At 36.9% G+C, this 25,603-nt stretch overlaps 1 protein-coding gene across 1 annotated transcript in view; it reads left to right on the top strand.

Annotated features, from left to right (window-relative positions):
• The window catches only part of EYS (eyes shut homolog), a 1,054,063-nt gene that overhangs the window by 359,674 nt on the left and 668,786 nt on the right, over positions 1–25,603 (top strand). The window contains exons 13-14 of the mRNA XM_074895818.1: positions 10,826–10,948; positions 23,852–23,956. Of these exons, the coding sequence (XP_074751919.1) occupies positions 10,826–10,948; positions 23,852–23,956 (228 nt within the window). The remainder of the gene's footprint in view (positions 1–10,825; positions 10,949–23,851; positions 23,957–25,603) is intronic.

Here is a 25,603-nt window from a genome sequence, read left to right as displayed (position 1 = left end):
AACACCTGTCTGCCGATGGGAAGTGGTGAATTAATTCCTTGGTTTGCTTTGTTGGCATGAGTGGATTTTGCTTTATCTATTAAACTGTCTTTACCTCAACTCATGAGTGTTCTCACTTTTACCCTTCCAATTGTCCCCCCATCCTGCCAGGGGGGCGTGACTGAACAGCTCTGTGGGTCTTAGTTGCCAGCCAGGGTTAAACCATGACAGGTAAGTCTTCTAGTTTATTTGTTTGATCCCTTTGATGATGCAGAATTTTTGTTCTATTTCTTCCCTTTTTTAATGTTTGTCTAATACAAGTATATAGGGATCTTTTAGAAAATTATGAAATTTCCATTTCATGTCTTCAGAATTAACTACATTTTCAAGCCCTTTTCCCTTCTTCTCTTGTAACTTCCTCCCATGTGATGGAAGTCTGAATATATTTTATATTTTACTCCTAAATGGAGATTTCTATTTTGCTATTATTATTCTTTAAGTATAGGTAGTGTTATGATTAGGATAAGGTCATCCTGGTCATAACTTAGAACAATATAAATGTAAGATATGAACATGTTTTACCTTTAGGGAATTCTTTTAACTGTCTCCCATACTTAAATGTTACTTTCCTTGTGCTTCTCTGAATTCTCAGAAATTTCCTATCATTCTGAAAATAAACTGAAGAGTATAGCTACTTCTCTTGCCATAAATTGTGCCAATACCTATCCAACTTAATTCCAAGCCCTTGTCTGTTTATACTGGGATGATATTCCAGAGATGACAATCTGCAGACTGCACTGTTAAGAAAAATTTTATTTTGTTTTTCTGACTGGTATTTTTAATTCTTTCTCTATCTTTGACATTTTCTCCATTCTAAGGAAAACAGTCTTCTTTTCAATCTTTATTTAAAGAAATCTAACAAGAGATCTCAACTGACTAATGTCTGGAGGTAAACTGAGCTCTGCATCTTCTTGTGAGCTATATGAAAATGATGGTACAGAACACCTTTGTAGGGAAGAAAATTGTCAGTCACAGTTTAACAGGACTGCTTTCCAAACTAGGGCTTCTCAGAAAGTGAGACAGTTTTCCCCCTGTGATTTATGCGGGTCTCAGTCTGAAAAAACTTTTTTTTTTTTTTCTGACATGTAATGCCACATTGTAGAAAAATGCTGTGAGATCTTCAATACCTTTTCTTTTTTCTTCCAGTATTGAGTACTTGTAATAAGTTGGTATATCTATTTCTTTTAGTTGGGTGACTCCCCTTTATTGGACAGAGCATAAAAGATGACTACTGCTACTGTGAAAGATGAGAAATTATCAGAACAGTAGTGTTCTCTCACCTTTTCCATACAGAGTTGTTCAAAGAGGTCAAATCATGTCGATTCTTTATTATAAGAAATGAAAGTAATGGTAACTTGACATTTTGGTGGCTAACAACAGCAGCTAACATACTGAAGAATTTTCTTCGTCTCTTGCCATGATAAAGAAATAGCTCTGTGCATTAAAGCTTTGTTTCCCATCCCTCCTCTTTTGCTCTATGACATCAGGAAAATTCTAACTTTACTCCTAGCAAGAAAGAAAAGCATCAAGAAATTATGGTAATGATAATAGTAAATAAATAATGATAACTTAGAATAAGTGGAAAAACTTTCATTTCTCCTCATTTCAAGCGTACCATATGGAAAATGACTAAAGTTTAGGCAAAACTTAGAATCACAGAATTGTTGAATGGTCTGGGTTGGAAGGAACCTTAAAGATCATTTTGTTCCAACCCCCTTGCCATGGAAAGTTCAACAAGAAAAGTTGCAGGGTGGGTCAAGCCAATCCTATGCACAAATACAGGCTGGGCAATGAGTGGACAGATAGCAGCCCTGTGGAGAAGGACTTGAGTGTACTAGTGGATGGGAAACTGCGTGAGCCAACAATGTGTATCAAGTGTGGCTACCAGGCTGAGGAGGTGATTCTCCCCTCTACTCCGTTCTCATGAGACCGGGCCTGCAGTACTGTGTCTGGCTCTGGGGCCTCCAACACCAGAAGGACATAGACCTGCTCGAGTGGGTCCAGAGGAGGCCACAAAGATGATCAGGGGGCTGGAGCATCTCCTTTATGAGAACAGGCTGAGAGAATTAGGGTTGGTTCAGCTTGGAGGAGGCTCTGGGGACACCTAACAGTGGCTTTCCAGTATTTAAAGGGAGGCTACAGGTAAGATGGGGAAGGATTCTTTATCAGGGAGTGTAGTGATAGGACAAGGGGTAACAGTTTTAAACTGAAAGAGGGTAGATTCAGACTAGATATAAGGAATAAATTCTTCCCTGTGAGGGTGGTGAGACACTGGCACAGGTTGCCCAGAGAAGCTGTGGCTGCCCCCTCCCTGGCAGTGTTCAAGGCCAGGTTGGACGGGGCTTTGAGCAACCTGGGCTAGTGGGAGGTGTCCCTGCCCATGGCAGAGGGGCTGGAACTAGGTAATCTTTAAGGTCCCTTCCAACCCAAACCGTTCTATGATTCAATGATTCTATGAGTTATCTTGGTAGAACTCCTCCTGAATATCTGATTATGTATCTGCAGAGCAATCAGATGCTAATAACAAACACTTGAAGTTTGCTGCTTAAGAAAGAAACCACTTTCTCATTATTACTTTGAGAAATTCTCTAGTCCTGGAGTTTTGCGGTTTCTGCAGTGCCAACCTGACAAACTTAAAATACTAAATTTTAGCATTTTACAATTGGCACTATGTGTGCCTCTGAACTCACACTTCTGGACTTTTAAATTTTAAAAGGAACTGTGATGAATCCTGTGAAACAGCAAAGAAATTCAGTGGGAATCTGATATGTTCTTCAAAACTCTCACTTTACAATTTATTAAGGAATAATTCTTTATTAATTAAAGAAAGACTAAACTCATGATATTTCATGTATGTAGTCTGCTAGAATTTATGATAAAGGATTTATATTAAATACTTTTGACTCAGTTTTTCATTTTCATGATGTTTAATCTCATAATACATTGGTAAATTATTGTGCTTAAAATATAAAGAACAGGTTTACATGTCTTAAGTTAGATAGGTCGTGTAAAATTTTATACCTAAATCACTTTGTTATGTTTTCCATTGGAAGTTTGAAATCACAGCACCCATCTAGTAGTCTGTGAATCAATTCTAGTTTTATTTTTTTTCTCTTTTTTTAAAGATTTTTTAAAGATCTTTTTATACAGGACTGCATATAAAGTATGCTGTCTGAGTGCTTGAGCACATTCCCATCATTGCACAGATAAAATTGCTATCAGGTATCACTTTACATCATGAAGGTTTTTATTTACATTTGCATTACAGAGTTGGTACCAAAGTACTGTTCTGAGGATAAAACCATAAGGAATAAACATATATGCAGTTCTGTATTTGGATATGCTGTGAAACAGATATATTAAAGGATGTTGCTGTTAAACTTATTAGTTTGTAAGACTCTCAAAATGTCTTTTCAACAGCAATTAATCTTATTCTTTTATTATTTTCACTTTCTTTCAACATGAGGTTATCAGCTGACACAAATCAGAATAGGCAAGTTGCCTATTCTGAATTACTAAATGGAAGTTTGGGTAGGACTAGCCTTGGAAGTAAACTCGAAAATGTGTGTCTATGAGATCTTGGTATCTTTAAAGCAGGTAATAGATGGCAAACTGTTATCACAGAACAGAGCTCAGTCTGTGTTCTACCACTTGCTTAGACACTTCATGCAAGCAGCTATCCCATTAAGAGGAGTGGGCTGCTATGGTGTGTGCCATCCATATCATGTCCAGTAAGATCAAAGCTAGTTCAAAAGCATAGTCAGATTGTTTTGAACAGGCTATAGCTCTTTTGCCAAACTACCCCAAATGAAATATATACAAGCTCTTCTGTAGCTACTGTGTTTTTGTTTGTTTGTTTGTTTGTTTTTTAATAAATGATCTTCAGGAAAGAAAATACAATTTCAGAGTTGTTACTGTTCATAGTCTATAATGATAAGCAATTTGAGGAACTTTCCTAAGCAATCTTCAGTTCTGTAGAAACCGGACATACTGGTCACCTGCTGACTGCTGTGTTTCTTTCCAGCTAGTGATCATTACTAGAAGGGTTTTGGAGACACACACTTCCTAACATTAGTGCTTACATATGAAATCGCTTGTGACTACAAATGGACTGGGATATTTGGTTTGTTCTGAGTTTCTTTTATTTTTCTTTCCTTTACAATAGTCAGTGATAGGGACCAAGTGTTAAAATGGCAGTTGTCTTGGTAATTAGATCATCAAACATGCCACATAAAATTCCCAGTTTCAGTGGCTTAAACAAGTTTCTGACACTCCTAGTTTTATTTCTGGAAGAATATGAAGTTATTATGATAAATTACATTTAAAAAAAAAAATAAAATAAATATAGAATATGCAGAAAACAACCCTTGACAGTTACTGACTATGCAAACATAAATTGGACAGTGACTAGCGAAGCCTCAGTTCAACAAAAAAGGTTCTGTGGTTTAGATAACCACAAAACAAGCATTAGTTGATGGAATCATACTAAAAATACTTCAGAAGATATCAACATTTGCTGGACTCTTTCAAGCAGTAAGAATTTTAAATTCTCTTGGGGTTTTGAGTGATATGATCTCACAAAGAGATTTAAGAATTCACAATCTAAGAATATACATGGATGTAAAGACTGTGCAAATAAAAATGTGAAAAACTATTTAAATTTTAGTCCTTCAGAGGGCAGTTTGGGAGTTATAGATGATTTAAGCTAGATGTGATTCACAAACATCACACAGTTGTAAAAATATAACAAATATTGTTCTGAGAAGTGTAATATGTAAGAATACACTGCATATTACAGTCTGAGTTACAATACTGTATTATACATGAGTACAGGAACATAAAAGACAGGAACTTGACTCATCAGAGATCTAATGAACAAAACCAATGAGAAAATGTGGAAGAAATTTTTTGTTTGGTGTTTTTCTAAGCAACAGAAGACTGAGTGGAAATATCAGTCATATGTACATTAAAAAAAAAAAAAAAATCAGTGTATGTAAAAATCTACAAAGATAAGGGAAATCAGTTATTTTCCACATTCCTTGCAAATAAGCCAGAAGAGTTAACTGAGGTAAGGAAGTCTAATTTAAAGAAAACCTTCAGGAGTAGTGATGACAGAGTCTACTGTCATGCAGGGACAGTGGACCGTGTCCCCAGAAAAACTTTATTGAAGATCAATTTGGTTAAATCTCTCTGAGTTATTTTCTTATTGAACTAAGAATGGACTATGGTGACAAGGTCAGCATCATTAACACACAGGGACAGCAAGCATGCTTGATTTCAGGTGATAGATCAAAAAGGGAGGCAGAAACATCATGTTATGTCTGTTCCTGGTTCTGCAGGAGGTGCCACATGCAGGGTTTTTTCTCCATGACCACAGGACCCTGTTTGAGGAATGAGATTGCTGGGAAGAGACAAGTTTATCTAAAAGATCACTTCAAAAACATGTGTGCCAACAGACATGTTAGTGAGGTAACCAGCACTTTTCATGCTGGAACGCTGAGTATTTTATGTTCCATACATTCATGTTACAATTACCTACACATGTAGACCCTGCAGTTTGGCAGTCTGTATTTCATAATACCTTTCTGTAGGCTTTTCATCTTCAAGAAAGATAACCAGGCAGACAATTTTGATATTGAAGCAATAGGGTGTGCTTGATGTGTAAAAGCTCACCTACTCTCAACTGAAATCAACTGGACATAGATGTATATTTGAGCCTGCATGATGGTTTTGTGCAATACTTAGCTTGCTCCCATGCTGTGTTCTTCCTGGGAGCACAGTTGTATGCAAATATTTCAGATCTTAGTTCACTTCTGATCTTGGCTACATTAAAATATCATATCAGTTAGAATCAACAGTAAAAGCATTTATGAGTAAAGATAACCAGTTAATGAGGAAACTTATTTAGTAGTGAAAGCTAAATTAGACAAATTTAGTTCAGGTTTGAATGCTGTATAATAATTTTATGATACTTTCACTTCTTGGAAAATGAATGTTACTAAATATCCAAGTATTGGGGGGGGGAAGGAAAAAAAAAAAAAAAAGCTTATTGGAATTTAGGGCAAGTGGGGACTTAAGGTCAGTTTGATAGTGCAACACAGTGACAAAAAAAGTGGAGTTCCCTGGTATGACCTTAATGCTTCAACCTGACAAGCACCACTTGTTCTTCTGCAATTACATCTGCAAGTGGAAACACTGTTTCACTTCATGAAGAAAGCCTTTGGGAAAAATAATGTATTCTTAACCAAAAGCCTATTCCCTGGATGATACTTTTATCATTAATATGTAGTAGTGTATCCTCTTAAAAAGTAAGGACTAATCATATTTCCAAATATAACAGCATGGTTAGCAATGTTGGTAAATTATAACATCTGTCAAATGAACACAAACATTACAATTTACTGCATGATTTTTGTCCTCTACCATAAATATATTAACTACTACAGATTAGCTACATTTTCTTTGATAGTTATGCAGAGTCATGGGAAATATATGATACCAAATAATCCAGAATAATCCAAATAGTGATGATTATTTTGTGGTGCCTTCTAAAATAGTTCAATCTAAAACAAGACTGAAAAAGAGATTCTTTGAAAGCATGCCTGATACCTGACTTCTGGATTCTGTGCAGGCTGTCATCTATATCTTATGTGAGAACCCAACCGTATATTAGAAATCATAAATAAATTCTGCAAGAAAGAGGGAAAAGAATTTACACATTGATCACGCTGGGACACTCCATTATTTATCTGCATTTGTTGTTATTTTGCTGACAGAAATATCAACTCACTACAAATTATTTTTTCTGGTATTCACAAATACATCATAGATTGACATTTTGTGATGATTCTGAAGCCTTCTGCATTTGTTTTCTAAATAAGATAAGGTTAAGGGACTCTAAAGATGACAGAAAAAAAGGAAGGAAAGATGTAAAATCATCTGTCCTTCTTAATGCATTCAATTGTTTTAACTTATTGTTTTTATTTGGGTTTGGTTTTATTTTGTTTTGTTTTGTTTTAATGGGAATTTCTGACTTTACATAAATAAACATCTGTTTAACAGTGTGGCATACTTTCACTATACGTTACTCACAATTCATGCCCTGGTAACCTAATACAAAAAGACTGCTTTTTCTCCATTTGAATAATTATGCTAAGGTACACGAAAATAAACTGAACGGGAAAAGAAAAACATTCAGTGGGGACACTTTCATTTTTTTACATGGATTTTTTTTAAGTTTTAGTAACAATTAATGTTATTTATTTTATTCTTCCAATCAAAGTGAACGTGCTAATGGTTGTGCAAAGATTGATGGTGGCATTTGGTATTAATGTAGAACAAAACTACAGATGTGTGGTGGCCTGACACTGGCTGGCTGTCAGACCCCGCACCCCGAGGCTCTCTCACTCTGCCTTCCCACCAGCATGAGTGGAGAAGATGAAAAAGTTCATGAGTAAGGATAAAGACAGGGGGATCAGTTGCCACTTATTGTCATCGGTAAAACAAAATCAAATTGGGGAATACTGGTTTAATTTATTGCCAATTAATGTAGGTTTGCATAGTGAGAAACAAACACAAATTAAAACAGCACCTTCCCCATCTCTGTTTTATTCCCGAGGCTCAACTTCACTACTTCATTCCCTACTCTTCTGACTCCTTCCCACCTCTGAGCAGCGCAGGGGGATGGGGAAATGCAGGTTGTGTTCAGTCCATAACAGTTCCTTTCCTGCTCCTTCCTCCTTACTCTTTTCCTCTCCTCCTGTGCAGGCTCTCCAGGGGTCACAGTTCCTTCAGGGCACATCCCCCTGCTCCAGCAAGGGTCCTCCACGGGCGGCAATGTGGGTATCTACTCTGGCATGGTCCTCTCTGCAGGCACCTCCAGCGTCTCCCCTCCTTCTCTGGCCTTGGCACTCACAGGATTGTTTCTCACTCTTTTCCCCCACCTCACTCCTCACTTTATCAGTGCAGCATTTTCTGCCCCTCCTTACACACCTTTCCCCGAGGCCCCCTGTGCCGGGGCCCAGCCGTGCCCTGCCGCGGGCGGGCTGGAGCCGGCTGGAACCGGCTGTGTCCGGCACGGGGCGGCCCCGCCCGCGCCTCAGAGCCGCCCTGCGGCCCCGCTGCCCGCGCACGGCGCCCGCACCCCTACAGTGTGTCAGAGTACCTGTAAGAAATGAGAAACTGAGTTGACCTTTCCTTTTGTAAGCTTCACGTCTTTGGATTTTTGTTTTAATGATGTCTGCTTGCCTTCTTTTAGCAACATATACAGCATCCTCATCTATTGCAGTTAAGCCGTGCACTTTGTATGTGCTGAAGGCTTGACTCATGGCAAGTGTTTGATACGCCTCAGTGTATTTGTAGTCTTTTTTTTACTGCTCTCCCCAGGAGAAAGCATCACACAATGGATAAGAAATACTTGATGTGCTCTCTCTTATATTAACATGGCAAAATTCAAAAAAGGTATCATAAAAAGACTGAAGTGACTAACACAAGCAAACCACTTGAAAATCTGTATATTGTTTGCATACTGACATGAATGTCTTTACTTTCTGGAAGTATTTCTTTATTTATTGCTTTATTCCAGCAATAAAGATATGTATTTGTAATATTGAATAAGAAATGAGTGAAATTTATTTGTTTGTAAATAAAATACAGAAGTTCTTACTTCCAGCTTCCTTTATTGATCATAACACCTCATGGTTTTAATTACAGAACAATATTTGGAATAAAAGTTTAATGTTAATAGCACACATAAAGATGAAGAAAATCAAAGCTTATCTTGCTCCCTTTGCAGGATTTTCAGGCCAGTACTGTGAAATAGAAATGAATGAGTGTGAATCAGCTCCCTGCTTAAATGGTGCTGTCTGTCAGAATGATGTCAACAGCTATGATTGTTTTTGCCCTGAAGGTAAGTCATTCAAAACAATTTATTTTTATTATCTTTGACAATTTTCAAAATTGCCTACAGACTGCAAAACATCTTCTTGGCAGTCTTCAACACCATTGTTAAATTTTTTTTTCTATGACAGTTATTGTTTCTTTTCTGATTTGCATATTTGTCCACCAAAGCACCCAATAAAACAAGCATGCTCATTAAGAATGGAGGCAGATACATTTTTAAGTGCTGCTTTTTTTCAGACAGACCCTCATGATTTTAGAAAAGTCTGAAGGAGTGGAGAAAACATAATGAGCAGTATGTGAAATTCACAGAAAATGTAATCAATAAACTTCCTTAGAAAATATTTTATCCTGATGTACAAACTTGCAGCTTTATGACTGAGCATAGCAAGCAATTATAATGGCCGTCATAATGACTATAATATTTCTTCAGTTAAAAAATCTATTAAAACTTTCATGGACAAAAATAAAGTGATTTTCAGCACTTTTAATCTGTTTCATTAACAAAGCATATTGCTCAATGTTATCAGAAGTATATGAACAAATGAGTGGTTTCGAGAAAAATTTAGTTAAAGGAAAAACTAATATGCTTTAAAACATTTAAAATTACAGTGTCTTTCTTGAAATATTTTCACAAATGAGTTTTATCTGAATATTTGTATGCTTTTTTAAATTCTATTTTTAGTTAAAAATAAAGTCAAGTTTGTGATTTATAACCTGGTACTTTGTTTCTGCATTGTAAACTTTCTTATACTTGTTTGATTTTAATCTTCAAATAGTGCTGGTTTTGTAAGTATGGACTGATGGTGAGTTGATTTCATAGCTTACAATATTTCAGGAATTTATATATTAATACAAGCATTCTAGTTGTGATGATAAGTTCAGAAACTCAGCACGTAATATTAAATTGCTACAAATAATTCTCATAAATACAGCCTCCATCATTAGTTAGCTTAAATTAGAAGCCAAAACAGATATTGGAAGGTAGTTGAAAAATACATTTGGAAAAGATCATTCTGCCTGACCAGTTTATAGAAAAATAAATCTTGGCATTCACATTGATAATTTTGTGGCTTACTTGTTACCTGTGAGACATGGGTCTGATTAAACTCTAAATGCAAATGAGAACTGTTACTGTATACATTATTAATGAGCTAAGGATAATTCTAACGGTTTATGATTTAGGGATCAGTGGAAATTGGTTCCATGGTCAGTTTGAGAAATTATGGGAATATGCCTTGCACTGAGGGTGCTGATAGCTTAGCATTAGTCATGGTCTTCCTGCAGCCATCGCCTGTGACAGCACTAATGATAGTCATTTTGTAGCATGACCATGAATTAGAATACATTTACAAGAGCGTAGAATATCAGATATTGGAGATGAGATTCTCCAGCAATTCTAAGTACAAAAAACCACTGTTGGGACTTCTGAGCTTACCAAAAGTCACTATGATACAAGAAACAAATTGAGAGAAAGTAAAGAAGTAGCTATTTGAGAGTTGATCCTTAAAACTATAATCAGATGTCCAAATCCCATCATCAGTTATCTTCATCTGCAATGTTCTCAAAATGGCAGAAGATACATAGATTCTCAAGTCTCTGCTCAACAGAAAGTTCAACTAGATTAATGACAATACTGAATCCTAAATTTGTTCTTTCAATTATTAGTTCCTTTTAAAGTATATTTGATGGTCAAATGTATTTTCTTATTAATGACAGAGCAGAAGAAGGTTTTAGAAAGATCTTTCAATAAGAATTCAAGATAATTTTATTATGAGTAAATTAAAAACAATCTAATTTTTTAGAAAAAGAGACACAAAGATATGCTTTAGAAAAGAAGGTACAGATACTGATGCATAATACATAACTCTGTTTTTTTCCAACGAAGGATTTGAAGGTCTGAACTGTGAAATCAACTTTGATGAGTGCACTTATGGATTCTGTAAAAGCAATTCAACTTGTTTAGACCTGGTTGCAGACTATAGTTGTGTTTGCCCTCCAGGATTCACTGGTAAGATTTATTTTAACTCTGGAAAAGACATTAAATAGTTAAAATTTTATTTCCATTTCTGAAATTAAAACAAACTTCTTTTAATAGCAATTTTTTCAGTGTTTTAGCATTAATGAAAATTAATTCACTGGTTTGTGCTGTTGATAATCTGCTTTAATTTCCCTATTAATATGATAAAACTTGAAAATAGTGTGTATGCTGTTTGATTAACTAATGGAAAGAAAAACTGTATTTTGCCTAGGGAAAAAAAAATGTTTAAAAAACACCTAGTCTATAGGTGAGCAATGATAGTTATAGCTATACTTGACTGAGAAAGAAATAAGAATACAATTATAGCAAGAGGATACTTTGTTCTCCTCAAGAAAGATTCCATCAGGTCCTTATGATAAATAGGTTGTAAATTGCAAAATTATTTGTGTGTCTAACAGGTTTTAAAAAATAGCTCTTGCATCAGGAGCAGTCTTCATGGCCCTACTTTCTGCCAGAAACAGCTACCAGGATCATGGGGAAATCAATATAAGTGTCTCAAAAAATATGCCATCTTAACAAGTAATATGCTATGATGTCGGGGACACTGACTTTCAGCTGCTGATTTCAGTGAGGCAAATGGAGCAGCATTAGTCATAAGCAGTAAGAGGAAGGCAAGCAGTGGCAGTCTCAGAAATCCTTCGCAGTTAGTGGATGTTGTAATAAAAAGCCAAACAGAAACATACAGAGAGCTCAAAAGCTGTGGTGACCAATGGAGATGAAAGAAAAAAAAGAGAGATCTATCATGGAGAAAGGAAAGGTTAAAGAAGCAAGTAGAGCAGTGAAGGATGAAGAGGCAATATTAAGTTAGAAGTAAATAGAGGGTTTCAGTTTGATAGTAACACCAGCGACAACCGATTTAGGAGCACTTCATACATGTTTTGTCAATGGTTAAAAATAGGCAGATGGAACATAAGGAATGTAAGATGATACATGGAGATTTAGAATCTGTGAAAGTGATAATAGTTGCAGTTCCCACAGACGTCTGTGATTCTTCTTGATTCGTGCCAACATATTCCAGTACTGTTCAGCATTACAAAACTGAGATGTGCTCTATGTCCTACAAAATCATATTCTCTTTTCTTGGCTAACTGGCTTTGCTGTCATGAGTTTGCATAGTATATGTCTATTTTGCGTCAATCACTAAAATAATGGAGGTGATTACAGAGTATTTGTTCATATAAATAGAAATAGTTTTAATGCAACAGTTTTTTAAAAAAAAGGAGCTTTAAACTTTACTGCAAGGATCAAAATGGAAAACATCTAACTTTTCTGTAGAAGGTTGCAAACAGTCAGTTTAAATGAGGGAATGCAGGAAAAGCTGTTCCTTTGAAAATACAGCTACATAACTTTGGGATATCATGGAATCCACATTACAGAACCAGAACTATAATGTGTGGGTGTCACCAAAGCAGCCTGGAACAGGATATATTCTCTTTAGGAGGAAAACTTTATCCTAGATTCATACTGGTGCAGTTTGCCAATAATGTATCTGTTCATTCCAAGACAAAAAGAAGTCAAGATCTGTCAACAGTAAAACAGTTACCAGTGAGTTATGGGCAGATTTCAATGGATAACTCAAGGCCTATGTTGAAGTCATAGAAGTTCACATGACTGCATAATAAGCTGTTATGGAACGGCTTTATTTTCTCCTGTGTGAGAGACTTTTCATCATGAATGTGCTATTGATCTCACTTCATATTGGCTTTTTTTGTGAGATAGGACAGCTCCCACAAGGAACCAAATCAGCCAGTCAGCTGGCTGGAATTGGAAGTGGGGAGAAGGATCATCCTGATTACACTGAATATTTAAATCTGTGGTCATATTTGTATAATAAATGCACAGTCACCCATTGTGGATGTCATCAGGTTTGTTCTCTCCAGATCTTTCAACAACTGTTTCAACCTCCCTAGAAAGAGACTTTGATGCAAAATACTGATTATCTGAATTTCTTTCTTCTAAGAAAAGCAAACAGTGGTAAAAGAATGTTCCACATCCTTCTGAGTTCTAGGAACAATGTAAACGGCCCAAGAAAATATTGGCATAATGAAAGTGATAAAACCTTTTTAAAGGCAAAAGAAAACAGCATGTATATATAGGAATCTTTGTTTATACAGTTAATATTTCAGCAATGTAGAAATCCATATTATATAATGAATGTGGAAAAGGACCATTAACAGGATAGTCAAAACTTCTATACTGGAAAATTTAATATCTACCCATTTTCTCTGGTGTTATGGTCAACTTTCCAGTGTCCCTCTGGGTCCTAGAGGTGACAGTTTCAGTCTTCTCAGGAAAGAGTGGGGGAGTTTAAGCCTTAGTCATTAATATCTTGAGCCCTTTCCCAAGAGAAAGATGATGTCCCTGGTGGGGGTTTCACCCTCCTTCGTCAGGGGTCCAGTTGGGGTTATTTTTATACATTTTCTCATCCAGCATGTATCCTTCTCCTGTAGTGACAGCTGCAGTGACTGGCAGGGGGTGTCACCCCCTCCCCAGCTGGGCCACTCCCAGAGCTGAAGCTGGTGCAGGGGAGGCAGCACTCACTGGACCCAATGCAGGGGTTAAACCAGCGACACCCAGCTCAGGACATGTTGAGGCTGAGCCCCTGCACTGCCAGGTCAGCACACAGCCAGGGCTGAAGGCAGACATGAAATTTACTGGGCTACAGATCTGCTAATTCCCTGTTGATAACGTCTTGTATTTTTCTGATGAGACTTGATCAAGAAATTGAAATTTGAAAAAGTCCAGTAAATACATAGGACTGACTTTTTTGTTTTCTAACTTATTGCAAATGCATTTTTGTTTTCCCAGCATGTTAAAAGAAATTTTCAAATAAATATATCTGAGCTGGTTGCGTACAAAAATTGTCTTGGGCCTAGTTGTTCGCTTGTCTTGCTGTTTTACTGTCTCTGTGTCTGGCAACATGACTTCACTTTGGTGTTGGATGCCTTGTGCATGAATGCTGTGCTGGAAAGGCAGTGTTGGACAGGAGGAAGACAGCTGCCTGTTTGAATGTCCTTGGCTGTTGTGCTCCATGAGCAGTGGAGCTTGTTCCTTCCCGGGGAGCAGAGCCAGGAAGAGGCAGTACTGTGTGTGAGTTGGGGAGCAGGTCTGGGAGGAGGGAGCAGCTCTTCCTGCTGAGGAAAGCCGGCAGCACAGGAACACCCAAAATACCTCCGAGAGTCCTGAGAGGAGAAGGGAGTCTTCTTGAAGCTTCTGCACGCACGTGTCATCTTTATTGTTAAAAGGGTGAGCACCTGAGTGCTGCCGGCTTTGCAACCTGATGCATGGAGTTTCCTTTTCTCTGAGCAAGACAGTCAGCCAAAAAGAAGCAGCTCCTGAGAAAGACAAGGAAAAGATTTTCTCTCTACTAAATCAAAACTTGCTCTCAGATGCCATCTTGTGGAGTCAGTTTACACAGGATCACTGTAATTATTCCACAGTAAAGAGCTACTGGACAAATGGACAGATGGCAGCACTGCCACCTCCTTCCCTCACAATGTTTTGTTCGATTTTGTCAATTAGAGCGATTTCAAGAACATCTAGCAGTTGAGACAGGTAAAGCCAATCCAGGTCTGTTATCCTGGCAAGCCTCAAAAATTAAAAAAAACCCTTGCTCAGTGCATCCAGACTAATTCTGGGTATTATCAGAACCTGAAGATAATTGAAGTCAGGAATTCTGATATTGAACAGTAGGACACCTTTAGAACCTTAATTAGTAAGATACCTTGAATCAAAGCATCAATCAGTGGGCTGGTATGTAATTCACCAGTGATACAAAAGGACGAGGCAATTTTATGAGGTGTTGCTTACTGACCTTTTTCATTATTTGGGTGAATTTTCTCTGGTAGTGTAAGTCACTGGAACTCAAGAATTTTGTAAGTCAGTGTTTGGGGATGAGGAGGCATGTTTTTTTTAATCTTGAATAAGTGACAGGATTGTTTTGTCCATTGTAAACCCTTTGCCTATTTTAAATTTTAGAAGACGTTATTATTTAAATGTACTTTAAAACTGTGTACATGTGCCTGAGTGTAGAAGTGATCCCTATGGTAGTAATGTGACACAGCTGAACACTGGGTAGGAAAAACGTGATTCCAAAGTGATTTTTACTTTTAGCATTTAGCACTGAATTTTGTTGTAATTTATATGCATGAGATTCTTAATCTGACTTCCTCACTTTTATTATGGTCCATATGAATTCCTTAGATGTAACATTAACCTTGTTTTCAGTTTTGCCTGTGTCTCATTCATGTTTATCATTATCATGAGGCAGTTTGAATCAACAGTCAAACTCTACTAACAGTCACATGTTGACTTGAATAAATCTTTAGGCTTTACATAGCAGACTAAATAAATTTGCAAGCCTTTTAATATGCTTTCTGAGATCAAATCTATATAATTCCCTTTGGCATGTCTCACCGTATACTCTTTAGGAATCTTGTAGAAGCTATTGTGGTTAAGTAAGTGGTCCTTGCAACACTGAATATTTGAAAACCAAAATTATAAAAGAATGCCTAGTGTTTTACCTCAACTGGATCATGAGGCAAAAGGTGATACCTTTTTTTGTTAATTCGAGAATCTTTTCCTGTATGTTCTTTTTCTAGGGTTTTCTAAGGTTTATTTTCCATAAGCCTGCAAGCTGTTCCATTTTAGACAGCTTTTGACTGACCTAGATGTTTTAGTTAGTATCAAGACCACTGCACAGTATAAAATCATTGAGTTACTCCATTCTCCATTCCACACTAAACATCTCCAGTCCTGTCCTCAACAATACAAAGAACTGGCCTGAGAAATCTATTGGTGCTTACCCATCTTTACAGTCAGTCACAGATACTCAGTCTCACTTGCATCTCATGTATCAGATTATTGTTCCACATCAATGGCTCTTACAGAAGCAGTCCAAAAGCCAGATATTCTTTTCTTTGATGTCCCCTAATGATAAATTCATATAAACAACATTCTTAGGTCTGATGTCTAGTAAAAGCTCTCAGGTTTTTTAAACCAACCCAAAACCTGGAAGCTGAAGACTGAAGAGGGTGGGAAGGTTCCTCCAGCTCCTGGCCAGCAGAGCTCTGACTCAAAGCCTGCCCATGGCAGTATGAGAGCAAAAGGCTGGCTGCCTTTCCTCCTGCTTAGCTGGGACAGTGCCGATAGACTGCTGGTTTTCAGAAAAACTAAAGAAGGAGGGCTGCCGAGGACAGGCTTCCTGCGTTTGGGCATGCAAACTTAACATGCTGGAAAATAAACACTATCTGTGCATACATTAAAATGTATTCAATGTGTATTTCTGTGGTTATTAGTGAATGTTTATTGTTATGTCATATCTAAGTGTACCTGCTTCCCTTGGAAGGAATTCAGGTTAGAACACTGAGTGGAAAAAAAAATCAGTAGGGTGCAGAAAAGTCTGTTTAAGTTCCATCATGCTGCAAATTACATTACATAAAAATTTAGATAAACTAATACATAAAAGCTATTGAGTTGCATGAAAGAAAAACAAATCAATTATAGTTCAGTAGCAATGTTTTTTCAGTCATCTAAAAAATAAGCAAAGTCTCTCTTTTATTGGTGAGAAATCAAATGGCACATTTCTCCAATAGTTTTACATCTGCAAACACTAAGCATAGGTGGTTTTGTTTTTTTTAATTAGAAGGTGAATAGTAATGGTTGGAACCATCTGACAAAAGATAAGTTAATTCTTCAATCAAAAATTTAATTAGTTTATATGGGATTTACTTTATTGTTGCTTTACTGGAGGTGTTATGAGATTATTTTTGCATTTCAGTTTATCCCCTTCATTTTAGATATAATGGGCATTTTTCAATAGTGATGCCAATTGTCATGCATGATATAATGTATGTAGAACATACATTAATATCTTTCTGATGTGACTGTGTATGTAAATAATTTTAGATAAATTGGAACATAATAATTTAATATGAACAAGCTTGTTTTTCAATTAAAAAAATGTTGTCAGTTGCTGGGAGGACCTTATCAAATAAAAAATGAAAACCAAATAATGTCTAGAAAAGCTCATACAGTGATTAATGTACGTGAAAAAGACTCTGGAAAACATGGTTGAAATTCTTAGTCTTCCTGAGTTACTGTTGGAAATCAACCAGAGTTTTCCTTAACTCCATACTTTTTCTATAAACTATTTCTCTTTTCTTCTTTTCTTTGCATGCATTTCCTATTTATATTCTAAACAGTTCAGGTCATGAATGACATCATACTATGAACAGTAATATGCCAGCACAGTGAGCAAAATACTTACTTTTACATTTGAGTGCACCTGTAGAAATAACATGGATAATAAGACAGAATTTCCAACTGCATCAAGATTTTTATTATAACTGCCTCAGTTAAGCTGTTAGATCTAAATTTTCTGTTATGAGCACTCAGTGAATGAACTCTGACATAAGAAAATTTACCTCGAGCCAAACTCCCCAGTGCACATTTTCTATCGCTCTTCTGTTAATGAATTTGAGAAATGGAAGTGGCATCTTACATAAGAATGGTTTTCTCTAGTTCTTTTTACGGCAGATGGTTCCTCTTCTGAAAAAAATCCACCAAATCATTTATGTTGGGAAAAGTCTTTTTTACAACACCGCCTTTGCAATGCCAACTAGCATTGTACTAGAGGTTTTGATATTAAATTATATTTCCCTCTATATACGAGGCTGTGTTTTTAACAAGTGAAACAATTTACCTTTGGGCACCCTTTTCTTTGACAGAGCCATACTATAAAAGGTATGACACTATCAGTTTGAGTATGAACACACTAAGTAGTAGCCATATTTGGTGCTATCTTCAGTAACTTTTTGACTTATTTCTTCTTCACTTTTCAGCCTTTTACTTTGTCTTGATTTTTTTAATTCAGTTTTCCTTTTTTTTTTTTTTTTTTACACCTTTCTCAGTTCTGCAACTCCCTATAACTACTAATTTTGCTATATTTGAGGCATTTTACATATGTTAGACATTTCTTCTTTGTCCATTTTATAATCCCTAAAACTGTTTTTGTCCAGCTCCTATGTTTGCTTTACTACCAGTAACTAGCCACAAGTGAGCTGTTAATAGCCACGGAGACTCCAGTACTATCCTACAAACACATCTTCAAGGCTTCAGCTCTCTGACATGTACTCCTTCACACTGCAGCCTTACTCTAGGGTCATAATTCTTTACAGTGCAACTACTTATTCTTGTCTACATCTTATTAACAATAAGCATAACATGATGCAATTTACAAAAATAATGAACACTAGAATAAATGAGGCAAGATCCACGTTGTCACTAGATAAGTCCTGAGCCCTCTGACTTGATACCAAACCTGTGGCCTGATGCTAGCAATGGCAATGCCATATGTGCTGGGCTGCAGGGCTGAAGTGGAGATAATGGGGACATTTACCCAATAGCTTGACTCAGTTCACTTAAACAGGAGGTTGACCAGAGACTACTGCTTGCCCAGATCTGAGGGGTCCTGAAGCAGGAAGTGAAAAGTGTGAAAAGCAGAGTGATTTAAACTGTTTATACTGTGATTTAAGCTGTTTATACAACTTCTATACAAAGATTTTTTTCCTTGACCCTTTTGCAAAAACCAGAATTGCGTAGATTATTTGCTCTGGCGGCAGCAGAGCATCACCTGGCAGCCAGTTTTCCTAGGAACCTCTAGAACTTCCAAGGAGAAGACATACACATTTCACACAATGACAGTGTTGCTGCAGAGCCCAGCTGGCTCCGGGTGGGCTATTTCTGTCACAGAAATATATCTGGTTTGCAGAATTGTCTTGATGTTTTCCCAGGAAAGACCCATAGAGGCTACAGAATGAGTGAATTTATTTTTCTGACAACCTGTAGATTGCTGGTTGTATGCTCTACATTAGGTCTGTGTACCAGAAGGTAGTTAACGTTGCCCATTAACCACCTTGTACCAAACCTAATTACTTAGTTTTGATTAAAACATACAATTAATCCAAAAGCATTCAATCCTGATTTGAATGCATGAAAAGAAGCCAGAATTTCACTGGCATTTTTTTCTAGTAGTAATCACCATCAGATTTAGAAGTTTATATTAAATATTTTACTTAAATTTTTGTCTTCAACTTCCAGCTATTGCATCTCATTACCTTTTCTACACAAAATGAAAAAGCCTCTTGCTACCCAAGTATTTCCTCTTTGTAAAGACACTTATACACTGTAATCAAGTCACTTCTTGGTTTTGTTTGTTTTAAATGAAACAGATGGAGCTCTTTAAGCCTTTGCCGACAGCATGCTTTCTTCAGTTGTGGAATAAATTGTGTAGCTTTTCCTGCATCCTTCCCACTTATTTTTAAATATGGAACATTGTAGTCAATGTTTTATGCAGAGGTATTTTACACATCAATATTCCTTCTTGTTTTCTTAAACACATCTGATAATATTTTATTTTTTTTTTCTCACAGCACTGCAATAGGGCTTATATGCTGAGGTCTTCAGCAGTCCGTTTCAGATCACTTTTGTTGTTTCCTCACATACAGTTTAGTTACATTTCAGTAGCTATAACCTACTTTTTTTTTTTTTTTTTAATTTGCTTGTATCTGGCAGCTGCAAGTGACCAGAAGGGACCTGCAGTACATTGAAAAATATGCTGTTTAAGTAAACAAAAGTTATCAGAAGATTTCAGTTAGTGCATATGCTTGCTCTCCTGTAGAAGGGAGATACAGGAAAGGAAGTGAGAGTGGAAGTGAAGTCTGTTAAAAAGTCAGTGTTGAAATAATAGAGTAAGGGCTTTTCACATTCTCCCCCAGAAAAAGAGGCTCAGAGAAGTATGAAATGGCTCATTTGTCTCATGATTTTCTCATGAGAAAGACTTGAGGGGTGAATATAGTTTGAATGTTCCAAAAGCTGTACTGCTGTCTTTGTAAGAGGAGGACTTTCCATCTATCCTTCTGTATTTTTAACCATGTACATTTATGCTGTGAATGAAGAATGTGTTTGTCTCTGCCTGATAGTGTTAATATTTTTATCCTCTGCTTCTCTTGCCTGCTGCATGCCTGGACTCACCTCTGTCTTATCTGACTAATACAGAAATGTCTTTTGATGGAGAGACAGAGCGGAGACACAGATTTGGAAAGAAGCAGTAGGTTCCAAAGTGGGAGCTCTGTTATCACACACACCAAGTAATTTAAGACCTTTACTCTACCATGAGGCAAAAGAAATTTTCAGACAGTCCAACTCATAACACAAACACAAAAGCCTTTGGCCCTTCTGCAGTGTTATAAACAGTGTGTGTGCCCTATAAATTATATAATCATAACACTAGGACAAAACTATAAAGATCATCTACTCCATCTTCATTCCAGCAGAAAATATATATTATACTATCTCACTTCTCACTTACGTTTGTCTCACCTTAAATAAGGTCAACACTATTCCTTATTTTCTTTAGGCAATTTTTCTAGTGTGTTATTGTACTAACCATTAGGAGTTCCTTATCATCTAATCTGACTTTTGCTGCAGTTTAAATGCATTACTTCTCACCCTGTCTGCTATGAACATGGAGAACTAAAGACATTTGTGAAAACCTTTTTTTATTGTATCATTGTCATCACATTTCTATTCAAATCTTTCTTATTTAGTCTTTACAATCCCATCCATTTTGTTTATCCCAAGAAGTCATGCTTCTGAGTTCTCTGTCATTTCTGTCATGCTCATCTGGACTGTCTTCATTTGGTCCACGTATTTCTTGAATGCAGCTCACTGCACAGTACAAAGCACTTCAAATGCAGCTTTAGTCCAGCTAGATGAGAATGGAAGGATTAATTTATGCTTCTAACTAGCTATGTACCTTTTTACATATCCCAGTACATTATTTGATTTGAAACAAAATTATTTGTTTTGTTCCTATTTATCTTGTGATTTGCTGCATTATGATAAGATTTGTTATTTCAAACTCTATCTCCAATTGGTCAAAATTTATGAAGATTTCTAATCCTCTCCTCCAATGTACTTCTTGTGTTGCCATTAATAAGATTACTGTGTTGTTTAACACCCAGACTGCTGTTGAAAAAATTGGGTGGAACTAGATGGACAGGACACCTCTTTCAAAATCTGTGTAATTCATCCATTTTGGTAGTAAAACCACTGATAACTAATGTATGAATATGGATTTCCAACAATTTTTACTCTTGTGGTTCATGTCTAGTATAATAATATCTTATTAAGATTTCACATGAGATAGCAGCATAAACATTAGTGAAGTCAAGGAGTATGACATATGCTACTTTTTTTGTTGTTGTTGTTTGGTTTTTTTTTTACTACAAGATCTGTAACTCTAGTGTAGAATCAGCTTGCTTATATAGGACTCGTTTTTAATATTTTTTTTATATTTATAGGTTTTTACAAGTAATCAGCTTAACTTTTCCCTGTATTTCCTCTGGGAACTGAAATTACACAAATGGATTTATAATTTCACATCTCTGTCTTTTAATCCTTTTAAAAGGCTGACTTCACTGAGTCTTCAGATACTTTACCTCTCTTCCAAAAGTTCACAAAGAAAACTACTGAGTTTTTATCAAAAGTTATAAAAAGTTATAAAAGTTATCTCAGTCATTTTACTCAAGGAAGTTTAATTCATCAGACCAGCCTATCTGAACATCTAACTCATCTGATAATTCTCCAGCCTGTCTTCTCTGTTCAACACTGAAGTTTTGCCTTTAATCATAGCTATCGATTATGGTAAGGATCTGCTCTCATCTGACCTTTTTACTGATGATTGAAGCAAAAGAGGCATTGAACAATTTGGCGTGATTGCCATTATTAGTAGCCATCCTTCTCTGTTGAATGGCAAACCACACCTTTTCGTCATCTTTAATGCTTATAGAATCATTTCTTGCTACCCTGACCATCCCATGATAGCTACATCTTATTCAGTATCTTTGTTGGTCTGATTTCAGGCCTACACACCCATGCTGTACTTACGCTATCCTTAGTAACCTGACCTATTTTTTGTTGGTTGGGCATTTTTGTCCTTTGAAAACCACGAAGTGCCAAGTTGGTCTCCGAATTCTCCAGTGGCTTTCCCCCCCAGAAAGACAGTTTTTTCTGGTGTACATAATGAAAGCACCAAGTTTCTCAATTACCTTTTACCAGAGTTCAGCCTCTCATCACTTTTCACATTAGAAATTTTTTCCATTCTTTGAAATTTTTCTGAGTTCCTTTATTATTAGGTTGTTCAACCCCCTCTCCTTTCCCATGGATCTTGATTGCTCTCACCAAAGTTATTTGCATTCTTTTCTTGATATTCACACACTACTTATCCCTTTTATTAGAATCAAATCCCAGAAAATGTCTGTTTGTAGTTGCCTTTTCCATTATTGCATGAAAATATTGTCAATAACACACTCAAAAATCATTGAATTTTTGAATGATGATTCCTTTCCAAAATTATGATTCTTTCCAGAATGATGTTTTGGTAATTAAATACCCTATCACTCCAAATCCTGGTTTTTGGTTTGGTTTTTGGTTTTTGTGCCTTTTTTTTTTTTTTTTTTAGGGATTCTGCTAGTTCTTTTATTTAACATATTAAAAACAAACAAACAAACCAACCAACCAAAAAAACCCCACCCAACAAACTATATAAACCTAACCTTTCATTCAAATGGTTTTAGTAAAATTCTGATCTGTAGTAATCATTAAATGCAGCAGATTATCTGTGAGTGTGCAACAGTTCCTATATACTTTTTAAGTCTTATCTAGATTCTGTCATTATCTTTGTCTATGGGTTTCTGATTCCTTCCTTTTAAAGCTTTTTCTAAATAAGTATTTTAGAGAAACAGTACATTTTTACTTGTTAGCTCAAAAAACATATTGTGGTTAAGGGAGACAAAACTGTTGGGCAACACCATCTGCCAGCCATCTTTTTATTGCTGGAATTCATCTATAATTGTCTGAGATCTGGTTGTCCAAGGGGGAACCCCAGAAGCCCCACATGATCCTTTAATTCAGTAGCTCCTTAAATTGAGATTCCTGGGAGATATTACCTATCTGCTATATCTCATCTGAGTGATAAAAGGATCCTTCCAGCACTTTCTGTGTAGAATACCAATGACAATTCTGCTCACTCACATAAATGACAGCTACAGTTTTCCCTGGAGTAGGTTCTGGTATTCACAGGAGTTCTTAACCTCCACAATTGTCCCTTTATTTGGATCAATTCTGGATAAAAAATATTCAGTATCATTTATACCAGGCTAGACCTTGCTCTAAATTAATGTAGTGGACAATAAAGAGATGAGGGACTGTGGATGTTCTTTGACATGCCCAAAGAGATAATTGTTTTCATAAGACACCTATTATATTGTCTTCTAAATACTCTATATGTCTTCTCTATGTTCTCTTATATTTTTGTTATTTCAGATTTGAATTAATTTAAATTACAGCTCAATTAAATCTCTTTAAAAACAGAAAAATGAAGAAACAGTTGACTGAATTTGTGGGTTTTGTTGGGATCTGAGAAATGTCTTCATTCATCTAAACATGGAGTCAACCTTGAGAAATATTTTTCTTATTACTGTTACTGAGGTGATTGAATCTCTAAAATAGTTTTTAAAATGTGGCATACAATCCTAGTAATTATGGTGTTGAGATGTAATGCTAGACTACAAAAAGAATGTATTTGCAAATGTAACTCATACTTATTCATTTAAAATATTTAATTTGTTAACTATCAGCTATGATCTATGAATATATCTACTTTTAAAGCTGTCAGGCAGAAATAAAATACTGTTTCCAACCTGGAAAAGTTAAATTATGCAGTTGTCACTTACACTGTGAAGTAGCTTTTCTGCTTTCCCAAACCCATCATGATTTGCTGTTTTAATGTTTAATTTTCTTTTATGTCAGACAAAAACTGTTCCACGGATATTGACGAATGTTTCTTCAAGCCCTGCAAAAATGGAGGCCATTGCCATGATTTGATTGGTGAATTTTACTGTAGCTGTTTACCAGGTAAGAAGTCAGGTGATATTTAAGTGAGAAATGTTCTGTGGTATTCAAGAAAGAAATAGAGTTTTTCATAAGCACACAACTAAGTAGTCATTTATTTTTCTTGAAAAGAGAGAAGGACAGAGAAGGTATTCTTTAAGTGTGCTCTACAATTGTTACACAGCTAGTGTCAGCAGAATTTATTTACAAAATATAACTTGTGTACCAGAAGTCCTGCCTTGCAAACTGATGAATGGAGAGTCTTAGAAATCAACCAACGCTATCAGTGGTATTCACCCCAGCATCTATGAGGAATTCAGAATTTCTAAATCTTTGCAAAAGTTAATTTTCTTATTTACATGAACGGGGAATTAGTTTGTTTCCATCTTTTCTACTAACAAAAGGAATTTTTAAAATTTTGTATGATACACTGAAGGAAAAAATGGGAAGAATTTATACAATAGTTGTCATAAGGGTTGCTGTGCTGGCTTGTCCCTGCCTGGACACCAGGTGCCTGCCAAGGCCTCTCTATCACTCCCGCAACTGGACAAAGGAGAGAAAATACAATGAAAAGGCATGTAGGTTGAGGTAAGGACAGGGAGAGATCACTCACCAATTACTGTCACAGGCAGAACAGACTCCACTTGGCAAAAAATAACTGAGAAAAAAAAAAACACACTAAATCTTAAAACCCCTTCCCCCACCCTTCCCTTCTTCCCAGGCTCAACTTTACTCCCAATTTTCTCTACCTCCTCCCCACCAGCAGCCCGGGAGAAGGGGGAATGGGTGTTTCAGTCAGTTCATCACATGTTTTCTCTGCTGCTCCTTCCTCCTCAGGGGCAGGACTCCTCACATGCTTCCTCTGCCCCAGTGTGGGATCCCTCCCACAGGAGACAGTCCTCCATGAGCTTCCCCAATATGATTCCTTCCCACAGGCTGCAGTTCTTCATGAACTGCTCCAGTGTGGGTCCCTTCCGCAGGGTCACAAGTCCTGCCAGAAAATCGGCTCTGGTGTGGGCTCCTCTCTCCACGGGGCCACAGGTCCTGCCAGGAGCCTGCTCCAGCGTGGGCTTCCCACGGGGTCACAGCCTCCTTTGGGCATGCACGTGCTCTGGTGTGGGATCCTCCATTACCCTCCATGGGTGCAGGGCACAGCACCATCCGCTGCACCACGAGCTGCAGGGGAATCTCTGTTCCAGTGCCTGGAGCACCTCCTGCCCCTCCTTCTTCACTGACCTTGGTGTCTACAGAGTTGTTTCTCTCACATAGTCTCACACCTCTCTTGGGTGCAATTGCCATTGCACAGCAATTTTTCCCCCTTCTTGAATATGGCACCCCAGAGGTGCTACCACCGTTTCGGATGGGCTCAGCCCTGGCCAGCGGTGGGTCCATCTTGGAGCCGGCTGGCATTGGCTCTGTCAGACACAAGGGAAGCTTCTAGCAGCTTCTCACAGAAGCCACCCGTGTAGCACACCCCTGCTACCAAAACCTTGCCACTCAAACCCAGTTGCTTTCAGTGATGAGAGAAGTTATTAATATCTGAAGTCCTCAATAATATTAGATCAACTTTTCTATCTTTATATGACATACATAATTTTATCACATATACAGTATCTTACAGATATATGAACTTATATCCTTCAGTATGTTTTTTTCTCTACAGAGCTAGAT

Source organism: Athene noctua, chromosome 1 (assembly GCF_965140245.1).
Source record: "Athene noctua chromosome 1, bAthNoc1.hap1.1, whole genome shotgun sequence".
Classification (NCBI taxonomy): Eukaryota; Metazoa; Chordata; class Aves; order Strigiformes; family Strigidae; genus Athene; species Athene noctua.
This window is presented reverse-complemented; position numbering and strand designations above follow the sequence as displayed.